Source organism: Primulina huaijiensis, chromosome 11, assembly GCF_012295235.1.
Source record: "Primulina huaijiensis isolate GDHJ02 chromosome 11, ASM1229523v2, whole genome shotgun sequence".
In the NCBI taxonomy this organism is placed as follows: domain Eukaryota; kingdom Viridiplantae; phylum Streptophyta; class Magnoliopsida; order Lamiales; family Gesneriaceae; genus Primulina; species Primulina huaijiensis.
In genome coordinates this window covers 20875551-20897433 of record NC_133316.1, presented here as the reverse complement: position 1 = coordinate 20897433, position 21883 = coordinate 20875551, and the positions used below count along the sequence as shown (strand labels likewise).

The 21883-nt window shown below is 35.6% G+C and overlaps 1 protein-coding gene across 5 annotated transcripts; it reads left to right on the top strand.

Moving 5' to 3' along the window:
- Positions 1-236: 236 nt before the first annotated feature.
- Positions 237-21732, top strand: LOC140987385 (protein NO VEIN). 5 transcript variants are annotated; one of them, XM_073455864.1, is made up of 14 exons: positions 238-778; positions 2751-3088; positions 3839-4496; positions 5331-5429; positions 5812-5989; positions 6138-7873; positions 9399-9611; positions 10834-13101; positions 14913-15025; positions 15504-15903; positions 15996-16313; positions 19530-19787; positions 19942-21191; positions 21383-21732. In XM_073455864.1, the coding sequence occupies exons 1-13, from the start codon at positions 275-277 to the stop codon at positions 20995-20997; spliced, it is 8139 nt and encodes a 2712-aa protein (XP_073311965.1). In that variant the 5' UTR covers positions 238-274; the 3' UTR covers positions 20998-21191; positions 21383-21732. The 5 variants fall into 5 exon arrangements, with proteins under 5 accessions (XP_073311968.1, XP_073311965.1, XP_073311964.1 ...); XM_073455863.1 differs by having other exon boundaries at positions 14910-15025; positions 21397-21732; XM_073455862.1 differs by having other exon boundaries at positions 14910-15025.
- Positions 21733-21883: the final 151 nt, after the last annotated feature.

Here is a 21883-nt window from a genome sequence, read left to right as displayed (position 1 = left end):
AGACGTCATAATTCAAAAACATTACACTATTGAATCTTATGTCTCAATTATTAAATTTAATACTTTTTATAATTTTATATAAAATATCATAATTAAATCAAATATTTGAAATATAAAAATCATAAATAACAATTTTATTGGATTATTTGCCTTTTCAGCGATTTTCGTTTTATTTTTTCTTTTTAAAGCAAACTATTCGTCAATCAAATTTCTCGCCACACACTATAAATAGGGTAATGTCGTCTCGCCGTTTTGAGCAAAGGTAATATCCCTAATGTACGGTCGGCCTTCAAGCTTCCGCCCAGATGGCAGCGGCCGCGGGGCGGAGCAAACGTCGCAACAGCGGCAACCAATTCATGTGAACCCTAGCTTCTACCAAAATCCCAACTTTTTCGTCGACCCTCGCTTCTCGCCTCATCTCAACACATTTATAACCCCTATTCCTTTCCCCCCAATCCATCAACAAATCCCCGGCCATAATTTCCCAGTTCCGCCAAACTCTATCACCAATAATTTTCAAACCCCGCCTCAGCAACTAAATCCTATTGATAAAAGTAACATCAGTAAGAAGAGTGATTTGCAAAAGGATTTGATCGGGAAACTGGATAAGGCGGTGACAAGGGCTCGCCATGCTCTATGGTCGTCGAACAAGAATGTTTCGTCTTGGGAAGTTTCCCAGGCGGCTCTGTTGACGGTGAAAGCTGAGTCATGGGAGTCTTTGGGATTTCAAATGCAACAAGTGCCCTCTCTTAACCGGCTCTTGGAGGCCGAGGGGAAGGTACGAGAATCCAACTGATTTCATGATTTTTCAGTTTTTGCAGGGTTTTTTAAAATTCTTTTTCATGTTTTTGAGAATTTTGGAGAATGTGTGTGCACACTATGATGGTCCCTTAAAAAGAAGATCTTTATGTGGAATACATCGTCGTCGTATGTTCTATGAAGCCTTGATATAACTCGTTCGGGTTTTAAGAAGTTTGTTATTTTTTAAGCTAAGGGAGTGTATCCAATCTATGAGATTCAACGACTTTTGTTGAGTTTCAGGGAATTTTAAAGATTTTAAAGTACAGCGTTATTCAAAATGAATTTTCATAGAGTTTTAAAAAGTCCTGGAATTCAACTTTTACTTTTTGAAACTCAATAGAAGTTTATTGGTATCCAAAATGTCTATAAATTTCCATTGACTTTTATGGAATTGTTAAGTACAACTCTTGAAAGATTTTACTTTTATTGTGTTGAATTATATGTGGAATTAATATTGTTTTCATGTGAGAATATATGTGAAAATTAGTAATGGTTATAACTTGCAACTTCTTTAGTTTGTGAAATTAAATAAATTTAAAAAAATTTGTGATTTTTTTGAAATAAGATTAGGTTTCTTCTTAATAAAAATTCTTTTGTTCTTTGCCAACAATGTTAATGATTTTCAACTTATGATACATTTATTGGTGGATTCATAACAAATACTTTTCTGCTGATTTTTATTTTAAATTTAATATTTTGTGTATTAAAATTTAAAATAAACATATTTGGGTGGTCGAAGATATGATATCATTTTCTTCGATATGCTCTTATATTCAATTTATTTTTGCGCATATTTGATTATCGTCATCTTCAAAACCTTTCAATAGATTTCCGGGAACTAGGGTAACTTGATTTAAGATTTGTATTGTATTTTCATAATTTATTATTTGTTATTATTTTCATTAATATTACATAAATAAATTTTTTATTGGAGAACTAGAAAGTGGGGTCGAGATTGAGACGTGTGGGGTGTTAAATGATTGAATTTTGGGTGGTCGGGAGGTGGGTCGGGAAGAATTGAGTGTGTGTGTGGAATGGGGCATAATTGTCAAAGGTGAGCGCCTCTCGCCTACCAGGCGAGGACCAAACTCTTGGGACCCCAAGCGCAGCGATTTACTAAGGCGAGCTTAGGCACTCGCCTGGACTAGTTTTGGAAGTTTACTCGGGCGCGCTTAAAGCGCGTCTTCGTGAAATTTTTTTAATTAAAGTGCGTCTTCGTTAATTTTTTTAATTACTTGTTTAAAACAATGAGCCAAAACCCAAACCTTAGCAACCCAACGCACCAACCATGGAATCAGAAGAAGAAAACGCTGAACAGAAGAACGAGATGATGACATCTATATCTAAAACAACCAGAAAAAGACCGATTTCACATTTTTTTCACATCATTTTGATGAATAGGAAGAAAAAATTGATGTTGTCAAGGAAATTTTGAAGATTAAGAAGAATACAAGTTTGAAAGTTATGGGGTATCTGATGATTCGATGGAAGAAGATGAATTTGATTTGGATAATTGAAGAATTTTAATCATGCTATGAAATTATTAAGTTTTTTTTTGTTTTAAGTGACATTGTGACTTAATTATTTTATGTTTTAATATAATATATTTGTGTTAAATATATTTTTTAAAAAATAAAAAATGTGCGCCTTGCTTCGGTAAGGCGCGCGCCTCAGGCTCCATGGCCCTTGCGTGCCTCGGTGCGCCTTGCGCCCTTGGCAACTATGGAATGGGGGTAGAAATTGAGTGCTTGACCGATTTTGACTTTTTTGTGTTAGTTAACCACTATTTTGTTTCATATTTAAGGTGCATTAATATAAGTTTCTTTTATGTTTGAATGTTGGGTTTTCTGATTCACGTCCTTACCAGGAATGAAATATCTTTATCAGCATCCTTTTCAATTTGTTAGAATTATAAATTGATTTAGTTGCCTATTTGTCATTTCATATAGATCAATACCTTCATACACTGCTTTGTTGCGGTTAGAAAAATTACTTCTTTGTATGATTTGGAAGTGGCAATCTGTGAGAGTGAGGGCGTTGAACGGTTTGAAGAGCTGGAATTGGGTCCTTTAATAAGACACCCACTAGCCATGCATTATTTTTCTGTGACTTCTGAGGTAACAGAAGTTTACAGAATAGGGACTCGAGAATTAATTTCTTACCTTTGTGATTTTGTGGATGCTCGCAAACGGAAGCAAGTTCAAGTGGGTAGTTTTTTGGACTTTATTTCCCAGAAACAATCTGTCAATGGGAGGGAAAAGCTTTGCGTGCGCGTCCAGGACATTGGGTATGCCATCTTTTTCTTCCAGAATAAAAATTCAATTATGAGCTGACTAGTTTTTTGGATTGTGGCTATTATATCTCTACAATACCTTGAAGTCCTTTTCTCTACAGTTTTACGTTGAAAAATAGAGTAGGCTCTCCCTCTCCCAGTTTACTGTTTTGTTTTTTGGAAACTCAGGTTTTAATTGTTATAGTGTTAGAGGTACCTTTTCATTTTTCATTCTGATTTTTTACTGAATCAAATTCTCGTACTTGATAATTTTCGAATAAGAAATTAAGGTATCATTTATCAATTCGTGTGAACATCTGGCCACCCAGTAGCTGTCTGTTTCCACCAACTTTCAAAAATCTATCTTCTTTCACAAGTTGTTAAAGGACTCTTAGGCTTGATAAGTGGGGAGTGCCCAGCATCCAATATGGGTTTCTACATCCCAAGTCCATATCATGGAAGGGTTTCTGGGTGTCTGGAAGTAAGGCGTTCACAGTTCATATTGATTAGTGTTATCGAGCTGAATACAGGCTCTTGTGCATTATTGATAGGGTTAGGGTCTTGTCTAGCATTTTGTCGTGAGTGGATTACAAGTTCACTTACTGTAATTAAAAGCTATTAGGTATTTAATAAAATATCGTTTCTTATAAAAAAAAGCGTTATCTTGCTGAATACATTGTAATTCTACAAATAGTCCAATTTTTGTATTGAGTATAATTCGAGCGTATTGTTTTATTTTTCTGAATCAATTGCAATTTTGTTTAGATTGTATGTTAATCACATAAAAAAAGCCAGACAAGCAGAAGACACTGTTGTACAGGTATGTTTGGAGAGAACTAGAATAAGAGCATTACAAAAAAGCAAGAAGCGCCCGCTCTTTTCGGCACAAAAGAAGCAGCTGGATGACAATTTTAGCACAATATCCCAACGCATCAAGTCTTTCTCCTCAGAAAGTGCGGAATTTGGTGGCAAACACATAAGATTCATATCATCGGGTTCAGAGGACAATGATAGTGAAGATACAGATGAAGATGATCAGGATGAGAAGCACATCGATAGTAACTGCAATTTGTCAGTGCCTAAAGTTAGACCAGACCATCTCAGTAGCTGTCCTTACCCATCAGTAACTGAAGAAATGACAAGGCTGGGGTTGAAAAGCGAAGTAGCTTATAGCCCATCCCCTGCCGCTGGTGGTTCTAGGCGCAATATTTGCAATGAAAAACCTCCAAGAAAGAGAAAGTCAGAGACTTTGAGTTCCACCACCTCACTTCACAAGCTTTTTAAGAGGGGAAAATTTGATGCAGAACTCGAATCTAAGGGCTCAGATGATCAGGGTGTAAATGGTCATTCACTTTCCATTGAATCACTGAAGTTGTTTGTTACAACTTGGAAGGAAGCATGCCGAGAAAATAACCCAGAAGAGGTAGTATCTCTGTAGCAGAACTTCTAATTTAAGTTGAATTGTTTGTGCTTACGATTAACCTCTTGTTTGCATTTGTTCATGCTTTCTCTATGGAATGTTTATACTTCCTCCAACAAATCAAGTATGCATGAACTGTTAGATGAATAGTGGAGGCCGTAAGTTTGGCCATCCATCACTATTACAAATTAATTTTGAGCTTTTGAGTCATTGGAAAAATGTATCCAAACCTTTTATCAGAAAATATAGCCCCGGTTGATTCTTTGTGACTTTTGGGTCAAAAGAACTCGCACTGGTTTCACTTTTGCTGAAGCAAGAATAATATCGAATATGGGAAATGAGGCATGGGGCCTAATTTATGCACTGGGACTGTGGAAGGATGTAAATGTTTGTGCCAAATGTTGTGTAGTTTTTCCTGAGGTTTACTGCTTATGGATTATTAAATGTTACAGTTGTCATTAACACGCGATTAGGAAAGTAAAGTTTATGGTTTTATAATTGTTCCATTTTTTTTCTGATATGAAAGTGAGTTTCAATTGATAGGATTGGTAACAGTATTTCTGCTAGACATTGGATAAATTTAGCTCTTGGTCTGGTCTTATTTGCAGAGAAAAATATGACTATTTTGGTCATTGTTTTTAAAAAAAATTTATATTCAGTATCATATACCAAAGTAAGAAAGGCATGTTATTCTTTTCCTCACCAGCTATGGAAATATTTCTTGCTTGTTTTCTCCTTTTCATTTGTTTCTCTTTCTTCTTTGGGACTCAGCCCTTCTTTGTTTCCTATATGCAAAGAAAGTTCGAATTTAAATTTTGACTATGATTGGCCTTATAGGTCCTAGAGAGGATGCTTCAGTCTTACAATATCAGGAAAAAGAAGAAGGTCAAAGCCTTGTTCGCGGCATTCCCATTTGTCGGATTGCTGAATGCTGCTGTAAGTATATGGTGGTTGTCTTTTTTCCTCCTATGGTCTAATAACCAATCAATTGTCAGTTATTTAAATTTTGGATGAAATTCCACTTATATTAGTACAAGAAAAATGTATTATTCTTCATGTAACTGGGTCAATAGTGACACATTATTTTTGAGAGTACAATATGCCAAAGATATACTTTCCAGTAGGCGAGCCCTGGTCAGTCAGACTGGGGTTTGTTATGGTTGGGTTTTATGGGTCAGACAAGGTTCCCAGGACTGTATTAGCGCCCTTTTTCAGCCATGCAATTATATGTTTCTAGTCATTTTGCACCTGTCCACTGTTTATAACTGGTTCGCCATTCTAAAACTGCCTCTGCCTTGCTACAATCTTGCTGTCACAGGTGACAAGTATGAAATTTGGTATGTGGGATAATATGTACGACACTTTCCAAAATCTTGGCGAGCAGTTCACCAATGGGAAAAGTTTCGAGAGTTCATCAGATTACATAAGCGTTAATGTTGAAGCAGCTGAGAAGGATGCACCCATTTCAGTACATGAAAATTTGATGCATAAACATGGTAAATGATTTTAGTTCTGAAAGTTCTCCCAAGTTTTCTGTATTATAATTATTTTGCAGCTCATGAGTTTTCTTTCTTTGCTTTCATATTTGTTTTTTCTTCAATCTATTTGGCTGTTGTTAGCTGAACTTAATGTTAATTTCTGTAGATGTTACAGCTGAAGATATTGCTAAGAAAATTTCTGGATATTTTGAGGATGACATCTCGAGCTTTAAAAGTACCTCTCGAGAAAACATATTTTATTTTTTGAGGAAGCTTTGTAAGTGTGAGTATTGGCTACTTAAGCAATATGCGATCAATGAGTTCGTCTCCCTTGGTTGTGGAGAATATTTTCTGTTTTTGGATAAATACATGCACCTGTTGCCTCATTCACTGCAGAAATACTTGATCGGAGACATTCTTGTAAAAGATTCTGTCGAGGCTTACCTGTTGCCACTTCAATTTGATGCACTGTTGCTACAAGCTTTAAATGGCTCGTGGGCATATGGAAATGTAACCATGCAGAATATTTCTGATTTGCTATTGTGGCAGTTTCCTTCAGCATGTTTTAAACCAGTGAAAAGTCATGCCGTGGAAAATGTTGCTGACATTATACGAGAAAAACAAATAACTTCAAATTGTCTTTTATTTTCTGCACCGCTGTTGAGATTTAATTGTAAGGATAACTTATTGGCTCAAAATGAGAAAAGCACGGAAACTGGTTGGGTTGATGTTAATGCAGGACTCGGAGAAGGAATAATTGGTGGAGTTACAACCAAGGATGCTATTGACGTCTTGCTTAAAGCTCCTATGCTGACAGATTTGAGCTTGTGGTCACACTGGGCACACATGTTTGCTCCTTCTCTCGGTTCAATTGTGGAATGGTTGTTAAACGATGTCAACAACAAAGAGTTGTTGTGTTTGGTAACTAGAGATGCTAAAGTGATTCGTATTGACCATTTAGCAACTACAGACTCATTATTAAAAGTATTTGCTGAAGGATCTGCTTTTGAAACAGCTGTGCAATTGTTATCTTTGTTTGTATTGTACGGTGGTGAAAGAAATGTCCCCCTAGCACTTCTAAAGTGCCATGCACGCCATGCCTTTGAACTTGTTATTAACAACGCGCTGAAGATAGATTTACATGGTTGGCTGTCTTGTGATCACCTTACATCAGTCAAAAGCTCTAACAGTTATCTTGGCAGCAGTGTACCCAATAACAAGTACATTGTTAGTAAAGCGGTTCCAGTTATGTCGACGTTTATTCTAGAATGTTTGAGTTATCTTCCAATTGAATTTTGCAGTTTTGCTGCTGACGTATTGATTGCGGGAACACAAAATTTTTCCAAAGATGTTACCTTAGGCATGTTAACTGAATGCAAGGAAATAGGGCAGCGCCTAATGCTGCATGAAGTGGGGATGTCTCTTGGACTAATGGAATGGGTAGATGATCATCATTCTTTTCGTTCTTCTGCATCTTCTGGATTTCCTCCTAGAAAATCATGCTTATATATTGGTGATTATGAACTCAGCTCTAGATCAAAGATAGTAAAAGCTGTATTTAATGAGCACCCCTCTTCTTCTGGTGAAAGGTTGGCCTCTACTGAGGCTGATCATCACGACGTTGATTGCAAAACAGTCGGTGTAGAAGATCACTCTGATTCACTCAAGGTTTATGCTAATAGTCAGGCTGCCATTTCGGCATTATCGTTGTTCAATGATAATCTGAACAGTGATCCAGTGAAAGTTATTGAATCTATTCGAAAAGAGGAATTCGGACTTGATGAAAGTCTCTCTGCTACTGGAAGCACAATGTTGGAGAAACAACATGCTCGCTTAGGCAGGGCACTCCACTGTCTCTCACAAGAGTTATATTCTCAAGATTCACATTTTCTTCTGGAGCTGGTAATTGATTATTCGTATTTCGTACTCACTTTGTCATTGACATGATTAATAAGTCTTTCACCTGCTGAATAAGTGACACATATCCCAAATTTTTTTTTACTTTGCTTGCGGATGTCCTAAAGAGTATGTTCTTTCGTTTCATTTTTTCCCTGCTCGACTATTTTCTGATGTTACAATTTTGTTGTGTGCCGAAAACTTCAATGCCGATGAACCCAGCTGTTAGGAATCTGATGTATTACTGGGCATAGTAGTTCAATTATTATATTTACCTTTTTGCATACTTTAGATACTTGTATGCATGTTGTTGACATGTGCACTTGTATGCCTTTTATGTAATGTACGTTGAAGAAATCCTCACAAGTTGCAATTGTACTATATCAAGTGTGATATAATCTCTTTTTTTTTTGATAGGAAACTAATTTCATTAGAATAAATAAAGATTACATATTATGTGCGGATGAGAATTCCGCAGCACAGTAACAAGACTACTAACATAAGGAATTCCTCAAAGACAATACTCATGCCCATACAAAATTCCAATTCCTCACAAAATCTGAAACACTTAAATGATTGAATTGATCCAAGTTGACGGTCCACGATGCGACCCTAAATTTTATTTTCTCCCATACTTGATATAATCTCTTGAAGCAAGGATAACATATAATTTTGAGATGTAAATTGTTAGTTGTCCCACGTCGGTTATATAAAATCCCTGAGAGTTGCATATATGGACTTGGACAATCCTTCCCTCTTGAGCTAGCTTTTGGGGTTGAGTTAGGTCCAAGTTCCATTCTTAACATGGTATCAAAGCTCAGGTTCTGACGTTATGTGTTGGATTGCCCATAGTTGGAACACTCGTTCTGCCCATAATTGGGTCATTTGTAAACTTCACGCTTCATATGTTCATTCCTGGCCGTGAGAGGGTGCGCTAGTTGTCTCACATCGGTTAGATAAAATCCCTGAGAGTTGCATATATGGACTTGGACAATTCTCTCCTCTTGAGTTAACTTTTGGGATTGAGTTAGGTCCAAGTTCCATTCTTAACATAAATGTTTCTTTTGATAGGTAACAAGGGGATTTATTGCATCTACACCAAAAATGCTATCTTAATGCACACTCACATACTTTTAATTAGAATGCTGAGAAAGATATCTATATCTCCCCATAAAGGTCCCTATGTTATAAGATGAAATGGATGATTGATTATGACAGAGTTTGGAGCAGAAATCAGACTTCCATCACGTTCTGGCCATCTCTAGTGACCCTTTATTATTATCTCTGCCAAACCATGATGGCCGAGGATTTCGATTGCGACTTGAAGAACAGTAAAAAAGCACGTAGAATAGTGCAAATATTTCATTTGGCTATAAGGTTTTGTATTTTGTAGCTAAAAGCTTTTAAGTTATGCTCACGAAATGATTTTGTTGCTTCACTTTGTTATATGAATCCTACAACTATAATATTTTGTTTTGCATTTAATCTATTATTATCATGACTGACTTACTTCTTTGGCATGCGACTGCAGGTTCAAAATGCGGACGATAATATCTACCCAAAAAATGTGGAGCCCACGCTGACATTTATACTTCAGGAAAAAGGCATTATGGTGCTGAATAATGAACAAGGTTTTTCAGCCAAAAATATAAGAGCACTTTGCGATGTTGGAAATTCCACAAAAAAGGGTAATACTGCTGGATACATTGGAAAGAAAGGCATCGGCTTCAAATCAGTATTCAGGGTACCATTAAATTCTTTTACTGTTTCATGCATACCTTTGTGCATCACATGGTAGGTCAATATGATATGTAAAAATGCTAAAATTTTAATATTAGATTCATTTGAGGAATACCGATGCCCTTTGTGTGGTTTCCTTTGTGATGTTTCCAGAACAAGAAAGTATACATTTATGCGCGTTGCAATTCCATATAGTTAGATTTATTTCTCCAGACCATTTTTTTATAAAAAACAATATTTTATTAATAATTTAAAAGATGTTAATCGCAATAAGTGGATTAGCGATTTACTATCAACAAAAGCTACATAAGATCGTTGCTCTAGCAATGATACACATAAGCTCAATCTCTCAATATATATGAGATTGATACATTCTTAAATTCGTCATGAGTACCAATCCACGTAGCAATTTTGATCTTGGTTTTATCCCAGCACTCGCCACGGTTGTTTTCCGCATTTTCAAAAATTCCCCGATTTGTCTCTAGCTAGACTGACCAACATATGCCGTGAACCACCAGTCACCAAAAAATTCTTCCCCTATTGCCAATTAGCCGTCCCAGATCCATAGTGAATAAATCTTTCGTTGACTTCAGCATCACCCAAACAAAATCCAATTCTTTCAAAGCTCTAGACCACAGGCCGTTCGTAAATGCACATTGAATAAATATATGATCATGTGTTTCCATATCATTCCTACACAATAACACAACACACCAATTTGGGCACGTAGCAATTGAGAGCCACTTCTTTTGCATCATCTCCGAGGTCGGCAACCTACACCCGGGACAACTCTGGCCAAAGTTTTTTAAATACTGTTTTCGAGAATTTTGCTAATGGGAAATGCTAAGTGGACATGGTAGTATGCTGGGTACAATTTTGATATTGGTTTCGTAAAACTACTCTATTGACGTTGGTTTCATAAAACCACTTTAACTTATTTTGAACAGCTGCATTTACCTTTTCTTTTCCTTGGTTTTTTGTTTTTGTATTTTTTCATTTTTGACAAGACACTATAAATGAATTTCAATGCACCAAAGGCATTCACATTGAAAACCCTCAAGATGTTTCGATGTTTTGAATTGATTCTTCTTAGTACACCATTAATGGACTACCAAGTGACGTCCTGGTCGAGTGGTTTCATTTAGCTATTTTGAATGGACATTGTTAATTTACTTAGCTTTGATGAATTCACCTATGATGTAGTTTCTCTTTCCCTCCATCTCCAGGTTACTGATGCTCCTGAAATTCATTCAAATGGGTTTCATATAAAATTCGACATAACAGAAGGCCAGATTGGTTTTGTTCTACCAACTGTGATTCCTCCATGTGATATTGACTTGTTCACAAGATTAGCATCTGCAAATGCTTCTTGTGTGGGTCAGGATTCTTGGAACACCTGTATTGTTCTCCCTTTTAAGTCAGCCTTATCAGAAAGCTTTGCCATGAGCAACATAGTATCCATGTTCTCAGATCTTCATCCATCTTTGCTATTGTTTCTTCATCGTCTTCGATGCATTAAGTTTAGAAACATGCTTGATGATTCACTTGTTGTCATGAGGAAAGACGTTGTTGGTGATGGCATAATAGAAGTTTCCCTTGGTAATGAAAAGATGACCTGGTTCGTAGTATCTCAGAAACTGCATACTGATGTCTTCCATTCGGATGTACAAACAACTGAAATTTCTATGGCATTCACACTTCAGGAGACCTTGGACAAAGTTTATTCCCCAATTCTGAACCAACAGCCTGTTTTTGCATTTCTTCCTTTGAGAACTTATGGCCTTAAGTTTATTCTCCAAGGTGATTTTGTTTTGCCTTCTTCTAGGGAAGAAGTTGATGGTGATAGTCCATGGAACCAGTGGTTACTGTCAGAATTCCCGGATTTGTTTGTTAATGCTGAAAAATCATTTTGCAATCTTCCTTGTTATAGGGGGCGTCCAGGAAAAGCTGTTACCGCATTTATGAGTTTTATTCCTCTTGTGGGTGAAGTTCATGGATTTTTTTCTAGTCTCCCAAGAGTAATAATTTCTAAATTACGCATGTCAAACTGTTTGCTTTCGGATTTTGATGAAAATGAATGGGTTCCTCCTTGCAAGGTCCTGAGAAATTGGACTGACCAAACTCGTTCTCTGTTACCTGATACTTTGATTAACAAGCATCTTGGCCTTGGATTCTTGAATAAAGATATTGTTCTTTCGGATTCATTAGCAAGGGCCTTGGGTGTAGAGGACTATGGACCAAAAATATTGGCCAATATTATTTCTTCACTGTGCCGTTCAGCTGATGGTTTGCAGTCAATGGGCTTGAGTTGGTTATCTTCTTGGCTGAGTGCCATTTATGTTATGTCATCTCATTCTGTGATGCAAGCTTCCTCAGATTTTGGGACTGATTTTGATCTCATCTTTAAACTTCAGAAAATTCCATTTATTCCTCTCTCAGATGGCACATATGGCTCTGTGCACGAAGACACGATTTGGTTGTATTCTGATGAGGTAAGTCAGGGAATTAATGGTGAATGTGTTCAAAAAGCTTTCCCGAAATTGTATGCAAAACTTCGAATTGTGAGTCCAAATCTTTTGGCTGCTGCTGCCTCCGTCGAGAGCTCACTCTCTGACTCAACTATACTTGAGAATGTTACGAGGATGCTTTATAAAATGGGTGTCCAGCGGTTATCTGCTCATGAGATTGTGAAGGTGCATATCTTGCCTGCCATAGCCAAGGACAAAAAGGCAAAGGGGCAGGAAGATTTTATGATAGAGTACCTTTCCTATGTGATGTTTCATTTACACTCAAGTTGTAATACCTGTGGCCGAGAGAGGGAAGACATTATTACAGAATTGCGTGAGAATGCTTTGATTTCAACAAATTTTGGCTACAGACGGTTTAATGAGGTACCGTTGCATTTCAGTCAAGAGTATGGAAATCCTGTTGATATAAAAAATCTGATTAGTGGCATGGGTGAGAAATGGCATGAAATTGATAATGCCTATTTGAAAAATTCCATCACTAAATCGATATCTGACGGAGAGTTGAAGTGGAGGAGGTTTTTTCACGAACTTGGAGCAACTGATTTTGTGAAAATAGTTCAAGTCGAGAAGAGTGTTGCCGAAATGTCTCTGGTTAATACTAAGGATGCAGTTTCGTCCAAGGATACAATGTCCATGAATGTAGTTGCCAACAATTGGGAATCTGAAGAGTTGCATCACTTGTTGTCATGGCTTTCTACGACAAAGAACTGGGAGAAATCCAAATACCTCTTGGAGATTCTTGATATATTGTGGGACAACTATTTCAGTGACAAGATTAAAGGTTATTACATTGATTCAAATGGGGAATGCAAATATTTCAAGTCATCCCTTATAAGTATCCTCCAAGATGTTCAATGGATGGTGTCAAGTATTGACAATGAACTGCATTATCCCAAGGATTTATTCCATGATTGTGTCACAGTAAGTTCAGTTCTGGGAGTGGCTGCCCCTTATACTGTTCCAAAGGTTGGTTTGATTATCATGTCTCCAGATTTTTTCTTTCAAAATTTTAGTATAATTTCTAAATATTTTCAAGTTTTTCAATCATTCCTATGTTAAGATAAACATTTTTGGAAGTTTTGATGGGACTTCCCCCTTGATTTTTTAATTGTTTTATTTGGTTTCTTCATCAGCGAGCATCATAGCTGGTGCTTTAATAAAGGTTATAGAAAAGCTTTCATAAGAAAATAACTTTAGAATTTTCCCTATGTTCCGTACAAATTGGTGCAATTTTTATTGAAGTCATTTTACTCTAGTTCAATCAATATTACTATCTTTTATTTGCGAAATTGTAAATGTCTATAAATTCGAAAATATTATGTGGCCCAAGACATGGTTTTGAAGTTTTATTAATGTATGTTTTTTTTTGAAGAATAGTAAAGTATGTTTTGGCTTTGAAGCATGTAGGGAATTTTAGCTTTTCAGCTGGTAAAGTTAGATGTGCATTTCTTTTTAGTTTTCATCTTTTATTCTCATGCTTTTCACAACTAATATGAAAGCCTCTTCAAAATCCAAATATGTTTGCATGTCAACCTCAATAGCAGCTCTTGTTCTATCTGATATCTCCTCTTTTACAGGGTTGAGTGCTCTTGAGCCTTTTAGGGCATCCGTATTTTTATGTATCTCTAAAATACTTGATCAATTCCGAATCAGAACACATGACAGTTGTGACAAACTATTATGCCTTTTTTTTTTTTTTTTTTTTATAAACTAATGTTATTAATTATAAATTAAAAAGGATTACATCAGTGGACTAGTAGTCCACTGTGATAATGTCGCACAACCTACTAAAAATATTATGCCTTTCATCATATGTACAAGGAGACAGCTTCAACTAATTGCTTTTTTGAAAATATCCTTATCCTTAATTTTTTTTAATTGAATCGCTGCGCGATTATGTCTTTTGGTTATATCTTATGCCTGAACTGTTAAACGAGAGTTTCACTTATTTCTGCTGTACTTCATTTAATCATATAAAAATTTTAATATGTCATATTTTAGGTGTTTTCGAACCATAGTTGTCAAAGGCGAGGCGAGAGGCGCAACCAGGCGTGGGCGTTACGCCTGGGGCCGTCCCAGGCGCAACGATTCACAAAGGCGAGCGGAAAGGCTCTCGGGCGCGCCTGAGATTGTTTTTTGTTTTTTTTTAAATTCAGTAACAGAGAAGTTGCATTTTGAAAATGCAACTTCTCTGTTTTTTTAATAGTAACTTAAAATGTAAAAGGTCCAGCCCAACCCCAAACCCAAACCCTAGCAGCCCAGTTCACAAATTAAATAACAGAATTACAGAAGGCGACAAGAGCAGAAGTGCGCAGACTGCAACAAAAAGTTATAGGGACTCTGATGATTCGGTGGAAGAAGATGAATTTGATTTAAATGATTGAAGAATTTTAATCGTGTTACTTATTATTATGATCTTATTAATTATTTATTGTTTTGTGTGACATTGTGACTTAATTATTTCATATTTTAATATATTATTCTAAGATAAATATATTTTTTAAAAAAATTAAAAAATGTGCGCCTTGCTTCGGTAAGGCGCGCGCCTCAGGCTCCAGAGCCCTTGTGCGCCTCGGTGCCCCTTGCGCCCTTGACAACTATGTTTCGAACAGATTTAATAAACCTGTGGTGGTGCACGATTTTTTTTCTTAAATCTTTCGCTGTAGTGATTGGATTTAGAATGACCTTACATAGAGTAAGGCTACGTTACACATGTATGCGTACATATTTGTGTGTGCTTATTGTGGAACTGATGAAGTATTTCTTACTCAAAGCAGGTGAGAAGCGAGAAATTGGTGGCTGATGTTGGTTTAAGAACTCAAGTTACTCTTGACGGTGCTCTATCTGTTCTTAGACATTGGAGAATATCTGAATCTCCTTTCAAAGCTAGGTAATTTAAAATATACTTTGCAGTCTGTGACTGGAGGATATTATCAGTTTGACTTTATGTTGATGTTTGGTTGGGCTTTTGATTATTTCCATGAAATATTTTTGGGACAACGTTTGGTTATCATTTTAAAAGTTAATATGATATGTAATGAAGTGTTGTCGTGCCATGATGGTATGAAAATGTGAACCTTTACAATGATACTTGAAAAAATTGAGTGAAAAGTTGTTTTGTAATAATTTTATCTTAAACAGTTGATTTGGAATAAGAAAGGTTGTATTGGACTCATGAGTTGGGAATATGACACATTAATTTCCAACCAACCACAGTACGTTATTTAGTTGATTTTTTAATTGATTTTGCTTGAAATGCAATTATCTGTATTTTCATAGTCCTCTACTTCTTAATTGCACCCTCAGTTTATTTGTGTTCCGCATTGTGGCATGCATGCTTATCTGATGCTATCTCATTTGTCTCGCAGCATCTCACAAATGTCTAACTTCTATACATTTGTCTGGAAATCAATGCCTCTTTCAAAGGAGCAAGTTGTAGAGGAATTGCTTTCTGGACCTTTTATATTTGTTCCTTATACATCTTGCTGTTCCCAAGATGATGCCGTAGCCGGTTCACTTTTATCTCCTCAAGACTTGTATTGGCATGATACTATAGGTAACATGGATCAAGTAAAGTCTATGCATTTGGACGGTGTTACAGGGAAAATCTGTGATTCCCCTAGAAAAATGTTGTGTAATATTTACCCAAAACTTCATGACTTTTTTGTGAATGGGTGTGGAGTGGATGAAAGTCTTCCTTTCCGTAGTTACCTGCAGATTTTGCTGCAGTTATCTGCCATTTCTTTACCTCATCAAGCTGCAGAGATGGTAAGCGGTCTTTGAATGGAACACCATTCTCTTTTGGGGAATTATTTCTCAGTTAACAATGTGTTTAAATTTTCCTTTTTAACATATCATAGGTTTTTGAGGTGTTCTTAAGATGGAGTGACGCACTAAAATCTGGATCCCTGAGCTTGGAAGACATTGAGTACTTGAAAATAGGCCTCCTGAAAGAGGAATACCATGTTCTTCCCACCAGACAAGATAAATGGGTTTCTCTACATGCATCTTATGGCCTAATCTGTTGGTCTGATGATGATGATTTAGGGGCGGAATTCAAGCACTTTGAAGGTGTTGACTTCCTATATTTTGGGAAATTTACTGGTGAAGAAAATCAGATGTATCTGGCAAAGATTTCAGCCATAAACCAAAGGCTGGGAATTCCAGCTCTTTCACAGGTTTTCTTCTCTCTCCTCGAATCTATCAATCACTTTCTCTCCCACGCCTCCGAGTACAACGAAAGTTATTTTTAAAACTTTTTAAAAGTAAAGGCTTTTTATTAAAGTAAATAAACATTAGAAAAATTTGAAACCGAGAAATAAAAAATCGAAGAATTGAATTTAATTTATTAATGACATTGATACCAAAATTGCAAATCAATTCTTTGATATATTTAATATGAATCATCATTTTAATTGTTAGTTGAATGCACAGTTTCATGCTTCATGCCCGCACAGCTGTGACTTTGCAGATGGATTCTGCTAGCAGCTATCTCACATGTCTTCATTGTATGAAAATAATTGATTCAAATTGTTACATGAATCTATCGTGTAGTCTTATAATCTCATTCATATCTCTTTCACAAAACAATGTGGGATGTGTTATTAGAGTTGTCCCTGTTCACATTGTGACGTACTCATCCTGACTAAATATAGGTCCTTTCAATTGAATTTAGATCTTCTTGCACATTGTTGCATACAAATCAAGGAATTCAACCTGTTCTTCGTTCATATTTATTGAAATATTTTCTAATTCGCAGTGATGGAATTAATTTTATTTGGTCGTTATGATATACTACTTTGATGTTCAAGTAACAGCTCTCTCTCACTCTGATCTGGATTGTTACTTGGACAATTTTTCTACTTTCTCCATTTTTCAATTTCTTAATAAGATGTTTATCATTTATATATATATTTTTATACATATCATTTATATTATTGAGGTTTAATTACTAGTGATTTTATGTTTTATATATTATTCTATACCAAATCAAGTACTGCATTATGCATATCTCTCATAAAGGTATTTACTTGGATAAATTTTTTAGTCATTATTTATGTTATTTCCAATCTTTTCTGATGTATTACTGATTTTGTACATACTATCCAGTTTCAAAAAATAACTTCAATAGTTTTATTTGTTTTGGCAAAATAATTTATGATAATGAGTCGCAAGCAATTATAAAGTTGAGTGTTATTTTGTTTAGAATATTGGTATATTTGATTGAGCCTATTTACAAATTCTCTTCATACCATATGTAAATCTTATTGTTGTATGTTTAACTTGAGTTGTCATTTGTTTTATTTTGAACTCTCGTTCAATACTTCCTTTTGAGATGTGGGCTTGTTTAGCTTATTGTGTTATGGCGTCATGTCTTTTAGTTTGAACTCTCGTTCAATTTGACTTCCCTAGAGGCGTGGCTTCTTAGCTCATTGTTTGTTCCTTTCCGTTTATATATTTTGATATTGGTCTTGTTTATTTCTCACCTAAATGACACATTGACAGTGGATAAGTTATTGTTCTATTTTTGGTTTCCAATTGGACAAGAACTCCACCGGTGCTCTTTACTTTAGAATACCAATTATTTTTATTTTGTATTCCTAATCCTGAACATGATTAAATCGCATGTCTCATCACATATATATGTTTAGAGATATACTTCACATGTATTTAAGAATTTTAGGTCATCAAGAAAGGCAATATGTATATTTCTTCTGGCAAAATATACCAATTGGTGATGTTTCAATCTTCATTTATAACTATGCGCAAGGCCTTGTTTTAAGCTAATTTTATGCATCTATTTCTCCTTTGTTTTACTTTATTGAATCCCTTCACTTATTCTAAGGTTTTTGATTTTTTTTATTGATTCTATTTTAAAATATGCTTCCAAACATATTTTCCCTCAACAAGTTGGTTCCAGATGCCTGATTGTTTTATAAACATTTCAATATCTTCGCTTCTTATACCTTTTGTTGTGATTCTTTTTTAAAAATTTATGCATTCTATATATTTGTTGGTTTGTGTATGTGTGCAACCAATTTGACGTATCTACTTTTATCTTCTAAATTCCCTACTGATTAATCTGCTTATTTTATGAATTAATTAACTATTTAACCATTAATATTTTGTCTTACATTCCTCTTATTTAAAATTTCAATACATGATTTCTGAGGTTAGTATGTTCTTTGTACGAGTTTTGGAATGGTCTTAATTTACTCCCTTTTGATTTCTTTGTGTAAATGATTCATTCTTATCTGTTATTATTAGAATTTTTCATTTTTAATAGTCATAATGCCCTAAATTTATTAGTCACAACTACGAGGCTGTTATTAATGTTCAGTGTCTTCTTAAACATAATGTACTTGATCTTTGAATTTCCGTACATTCTTGTTCATATCTTTCTTTTTATTGAAACGAACTTCGATATCGTATGCTTTTTTTATTGCTCAATTTATGACTTTTATACCACAGTTGATCTATGCTTGTGTTTATGCATCTGTTGCATGACTAAACGCGAGTTTGCAATTATGTATACTCAGTTGGCTTTATTCATGTTTTGAACTCATACCAAATCTAATAGTAGTGTTAGCAACGATAGTAATAATGAGTCGTGTTTTCGAAATAATTTTCTGATTTAAATCAACAATTTGATTTCCTCGTTCTGCCCTTTGATAGTCTTGCTGCTCCTTTGTTAGTTTAGCCAATAATTTTGTGTAATTTTCTTTTTGAAACTATAACTGTTAATAACAATTATTGTGATTAACTAATCACTTCGGGAGTTTTGATGCTTCTAAATTATTTTATTTTTTGCCTCTTTTTATTTCTTAAGTTTATTCGCTCATCTTTCTTCAATTTTGTAGTTTAACCTTTTATTATGATTTTTTTAATGACTTCAATCACTCTCAATTTCTTGTAACTCTATTTTTTGTTACAAGTTTGAAATTGATTTTAAAGACTATAATTCTGTTTTCTTTTTTAATGAGATCTCAGAATACTTGACAGAGGGAACAGACCGTCATTTCAACTAGTAGTTGAATTAGTTAACATGTATACAAGCCTCTGTCAGATGTCCAACCATAAACCATATAACAATAATGTTGTCTAATTTGCTGAGGGAGGCAATGAACTGTTATTACAAGTGACATAGTGACTGTTCCTGCTCATATGAAACCAATTAGTTCACTTTTAAGAATAAATAGATGCGTCTAATGTTCTAGCCAACAGGCAACGACCTCTCCACTGCTCACTTTTTACTGCTGAGTGATGGATTTGTTTAAAATTAATCATATGTATCTAGTCTGGCACAATCTATTTGTGGGAGGACTAAAACACACAAATGCGAATTGTTTTGATGTAACTTAAACTATTGAAGTCTCATTTTGTTTCTTTGACAGATTGTTACTCGTGAAGCAATTTCTTATGGTCCAGCGGACAGTAGCTTCATTTTTTCTCTGGTGAATTGGATTCTTCCTTATGCGCAGCGCTACATCTTAAATGTGCACACTGACAGATATTATCAGCTCAAAGAGTCTGGTTTTGAGAATATTACACAACTGAAGATTGTTGTGGTGGAAGAATTGTTCTATCAGAATGCTATAAAAAGATGTAAGATTACATCTAAGAAACGATATACGTGTAACTGCCTTTTGCAGGTATTTACTGCTAATCCGATCCTGACTATGATGGCTAGTTTATAATGGATTTTAGCCACTATTGCCATTATTAACATGGGCCTAAGAAACTGATCTAACAAGGCCCTCATCAATGTCAGTTCATGATTATGTCTCTTATCTGAAATGTTCGCAGGATAACATCTTATACTGCCGGCAGGGATCTGATTTACACGCAATATTCATGGAGTTTTCTCGCTTACTGAACAGTGGAGCTACCGACTTGCACTTGGCTAATTTTCTTCTCATGGTCACTGCCATGGCTGAATCTGGCGCAGATGAGGAGCAAACAGAATATTTTGTTTTGAACAGCCAGAAGGTACCCAATCTCCCTGTAGATGAAGCTTGTTGGTCCCTTAAAACTGACATTTCTTCATTGGAGAGCAATTCTAAGCTGTTAGAAAATTGTCTACCACAAAACTGTTCAATATTCAAGGGTAAACCTCTCATAAATTCAAGGTGGCCACCTGTTGATTGGAAAACTGCACCTGGGTTTAAATCTTGTGGTGCATTTGGAACTAAGAAACCAGTGCTTGATAGCCCGCAGATAACAGCGATAAATGTTGCAGAAGAAAATCAAGAACAATTTGTTACAACTCGAACTGAGATCAGCCATGAAATTAATACTGAGCATGATCCTATGGTAATGATTCCGGGAGCAATTTTACTCAGTGCAGATGGTTTAGAATCCCAATCTAACCCTTCAAGCAACTTGGTTACTTCTGGAATTAATGCAACCCTTGATTCTGTGGATTTTGGTGCTCCTGATAGCATATATTTTAGCCAACCTAATAGTTATGGGGGAGATAAGCTATTTGGGCAGCAGGAAGCATTGCTCACAGGGAGACTGGGGGAGCTCACAGCTTTCAAATATTTAGTGAGAAACCTCGGCAATGCATCGGTGAATTGGGTAAATGAAACTAATGAAACCGGTCTACCTTATGACATTATAATCAATTATGAAACTAAAAAAGAATATGTCGAAGTCAAAGCAACAAAAGCGACAAGAAAGAACTGGTTTTTCATATCAATGAGAGAGTGGCAATTTGCCATCGAAAAAGGTGAAGCTTTCAGCATTGCCCTTGTGATTTTGTCCGATACGGATATGGCAAAGGTAACAATATACAAAAATCCAGCGAAATTGTGTCAACTTGGCAATATAAAGTTAGCAGTTGTGGTGCCAAAAAAGTAGTCTATCGATCACCCCCTTCGAGGAATCTCATTGATCATCTTTCTATCTCCTGATGTTACGTAGCGTTAGCCAACCAGGAACGTCCGCCTTAGCACCGCACTGAAACTACCGTCTTGCAACAACCCTAAAGCACTTGTTCCTGCTCATGGCGATGACAGATGGTGGTGGAAAAAGTAAATCATCAGTTCTCTAAGGTTAGAAAAAATTACCAAGATCATGGATAATATCCATGATTTGATTATCATGATTATTGACATGCAAATGGCTTCATATAGATTAGGAATTCGAATCTAAGTAGAAATCTTTCTTTCAGTGAATAAATCTCTCGTCAAAGCAAGCAATTTTACGTGTCATTTTTACTCTGTTCCCTTCATATAATATGTAGCTTTTGTGTCACAGTGCTGTGCAATTGGTGGGGAGACAACTATCAACCCGCAGCCTGGAGAATTTGCAGCAGCTTAATGAAGCATGCCAATTTAGTGGGAAGAACTACTTTGAGTAGTTGTGGAAAGACGATAATTAGTTCCTTTATTAGCCAAGTAGGAATTGATTCGGTTCACTCGATTAGTCTGTTCACATCCCTACAAACTTTCGAGGGTGACTAAAATCATGCAGATGGCTTATTATCCATTCTGATCAAGGTCCAAAGTCCAATGGACGATGTCACGATTTCGAGACTTAATTATAAGTTGTAACAAACTCTTCTCAAATAAAAAGAACTTGTTATAATCTAAATACCTCTAATATTAATATTTTTAAAAAAATTATTGCTCTTAAAATTATATCACAAAATTAGTGTGAACATTTTCTTATAGTTTGCAAAAGTTAATCGATCTAAAGTTAAGTTGGACATCTTCGATAATAATTTTAATCAGCTGGTTTTGCT

What these genes read in the sequence shown, in the direction of transcription:
- LOC140987385 (XM_073455863.1), top strand. Translation starts at nt 275, where the DNA reads ATGTACGGTCGGCCTTCAAGCTTCCGCCCAGATGGCAGCGGCCGCGGG. An exon ending in GAATCTCCTTTCAAAGCTAG is followed by an intron (nt 15,026 to 15,503) that starts GTAATTTAAAAT and finishes TTTGTCTCGCAG; the next exon opens with CATCTCACAAATGTCTAACT. An exon ending in GAATTCCAGCTCTTTCACAG is followed by an intron (nt 16,314 to 19,529) that starts GTTTTCTTCTCT and finishes TTTCTTTGACAG; the next exon opens with ATTGTTACTCGTGAAGCAAT.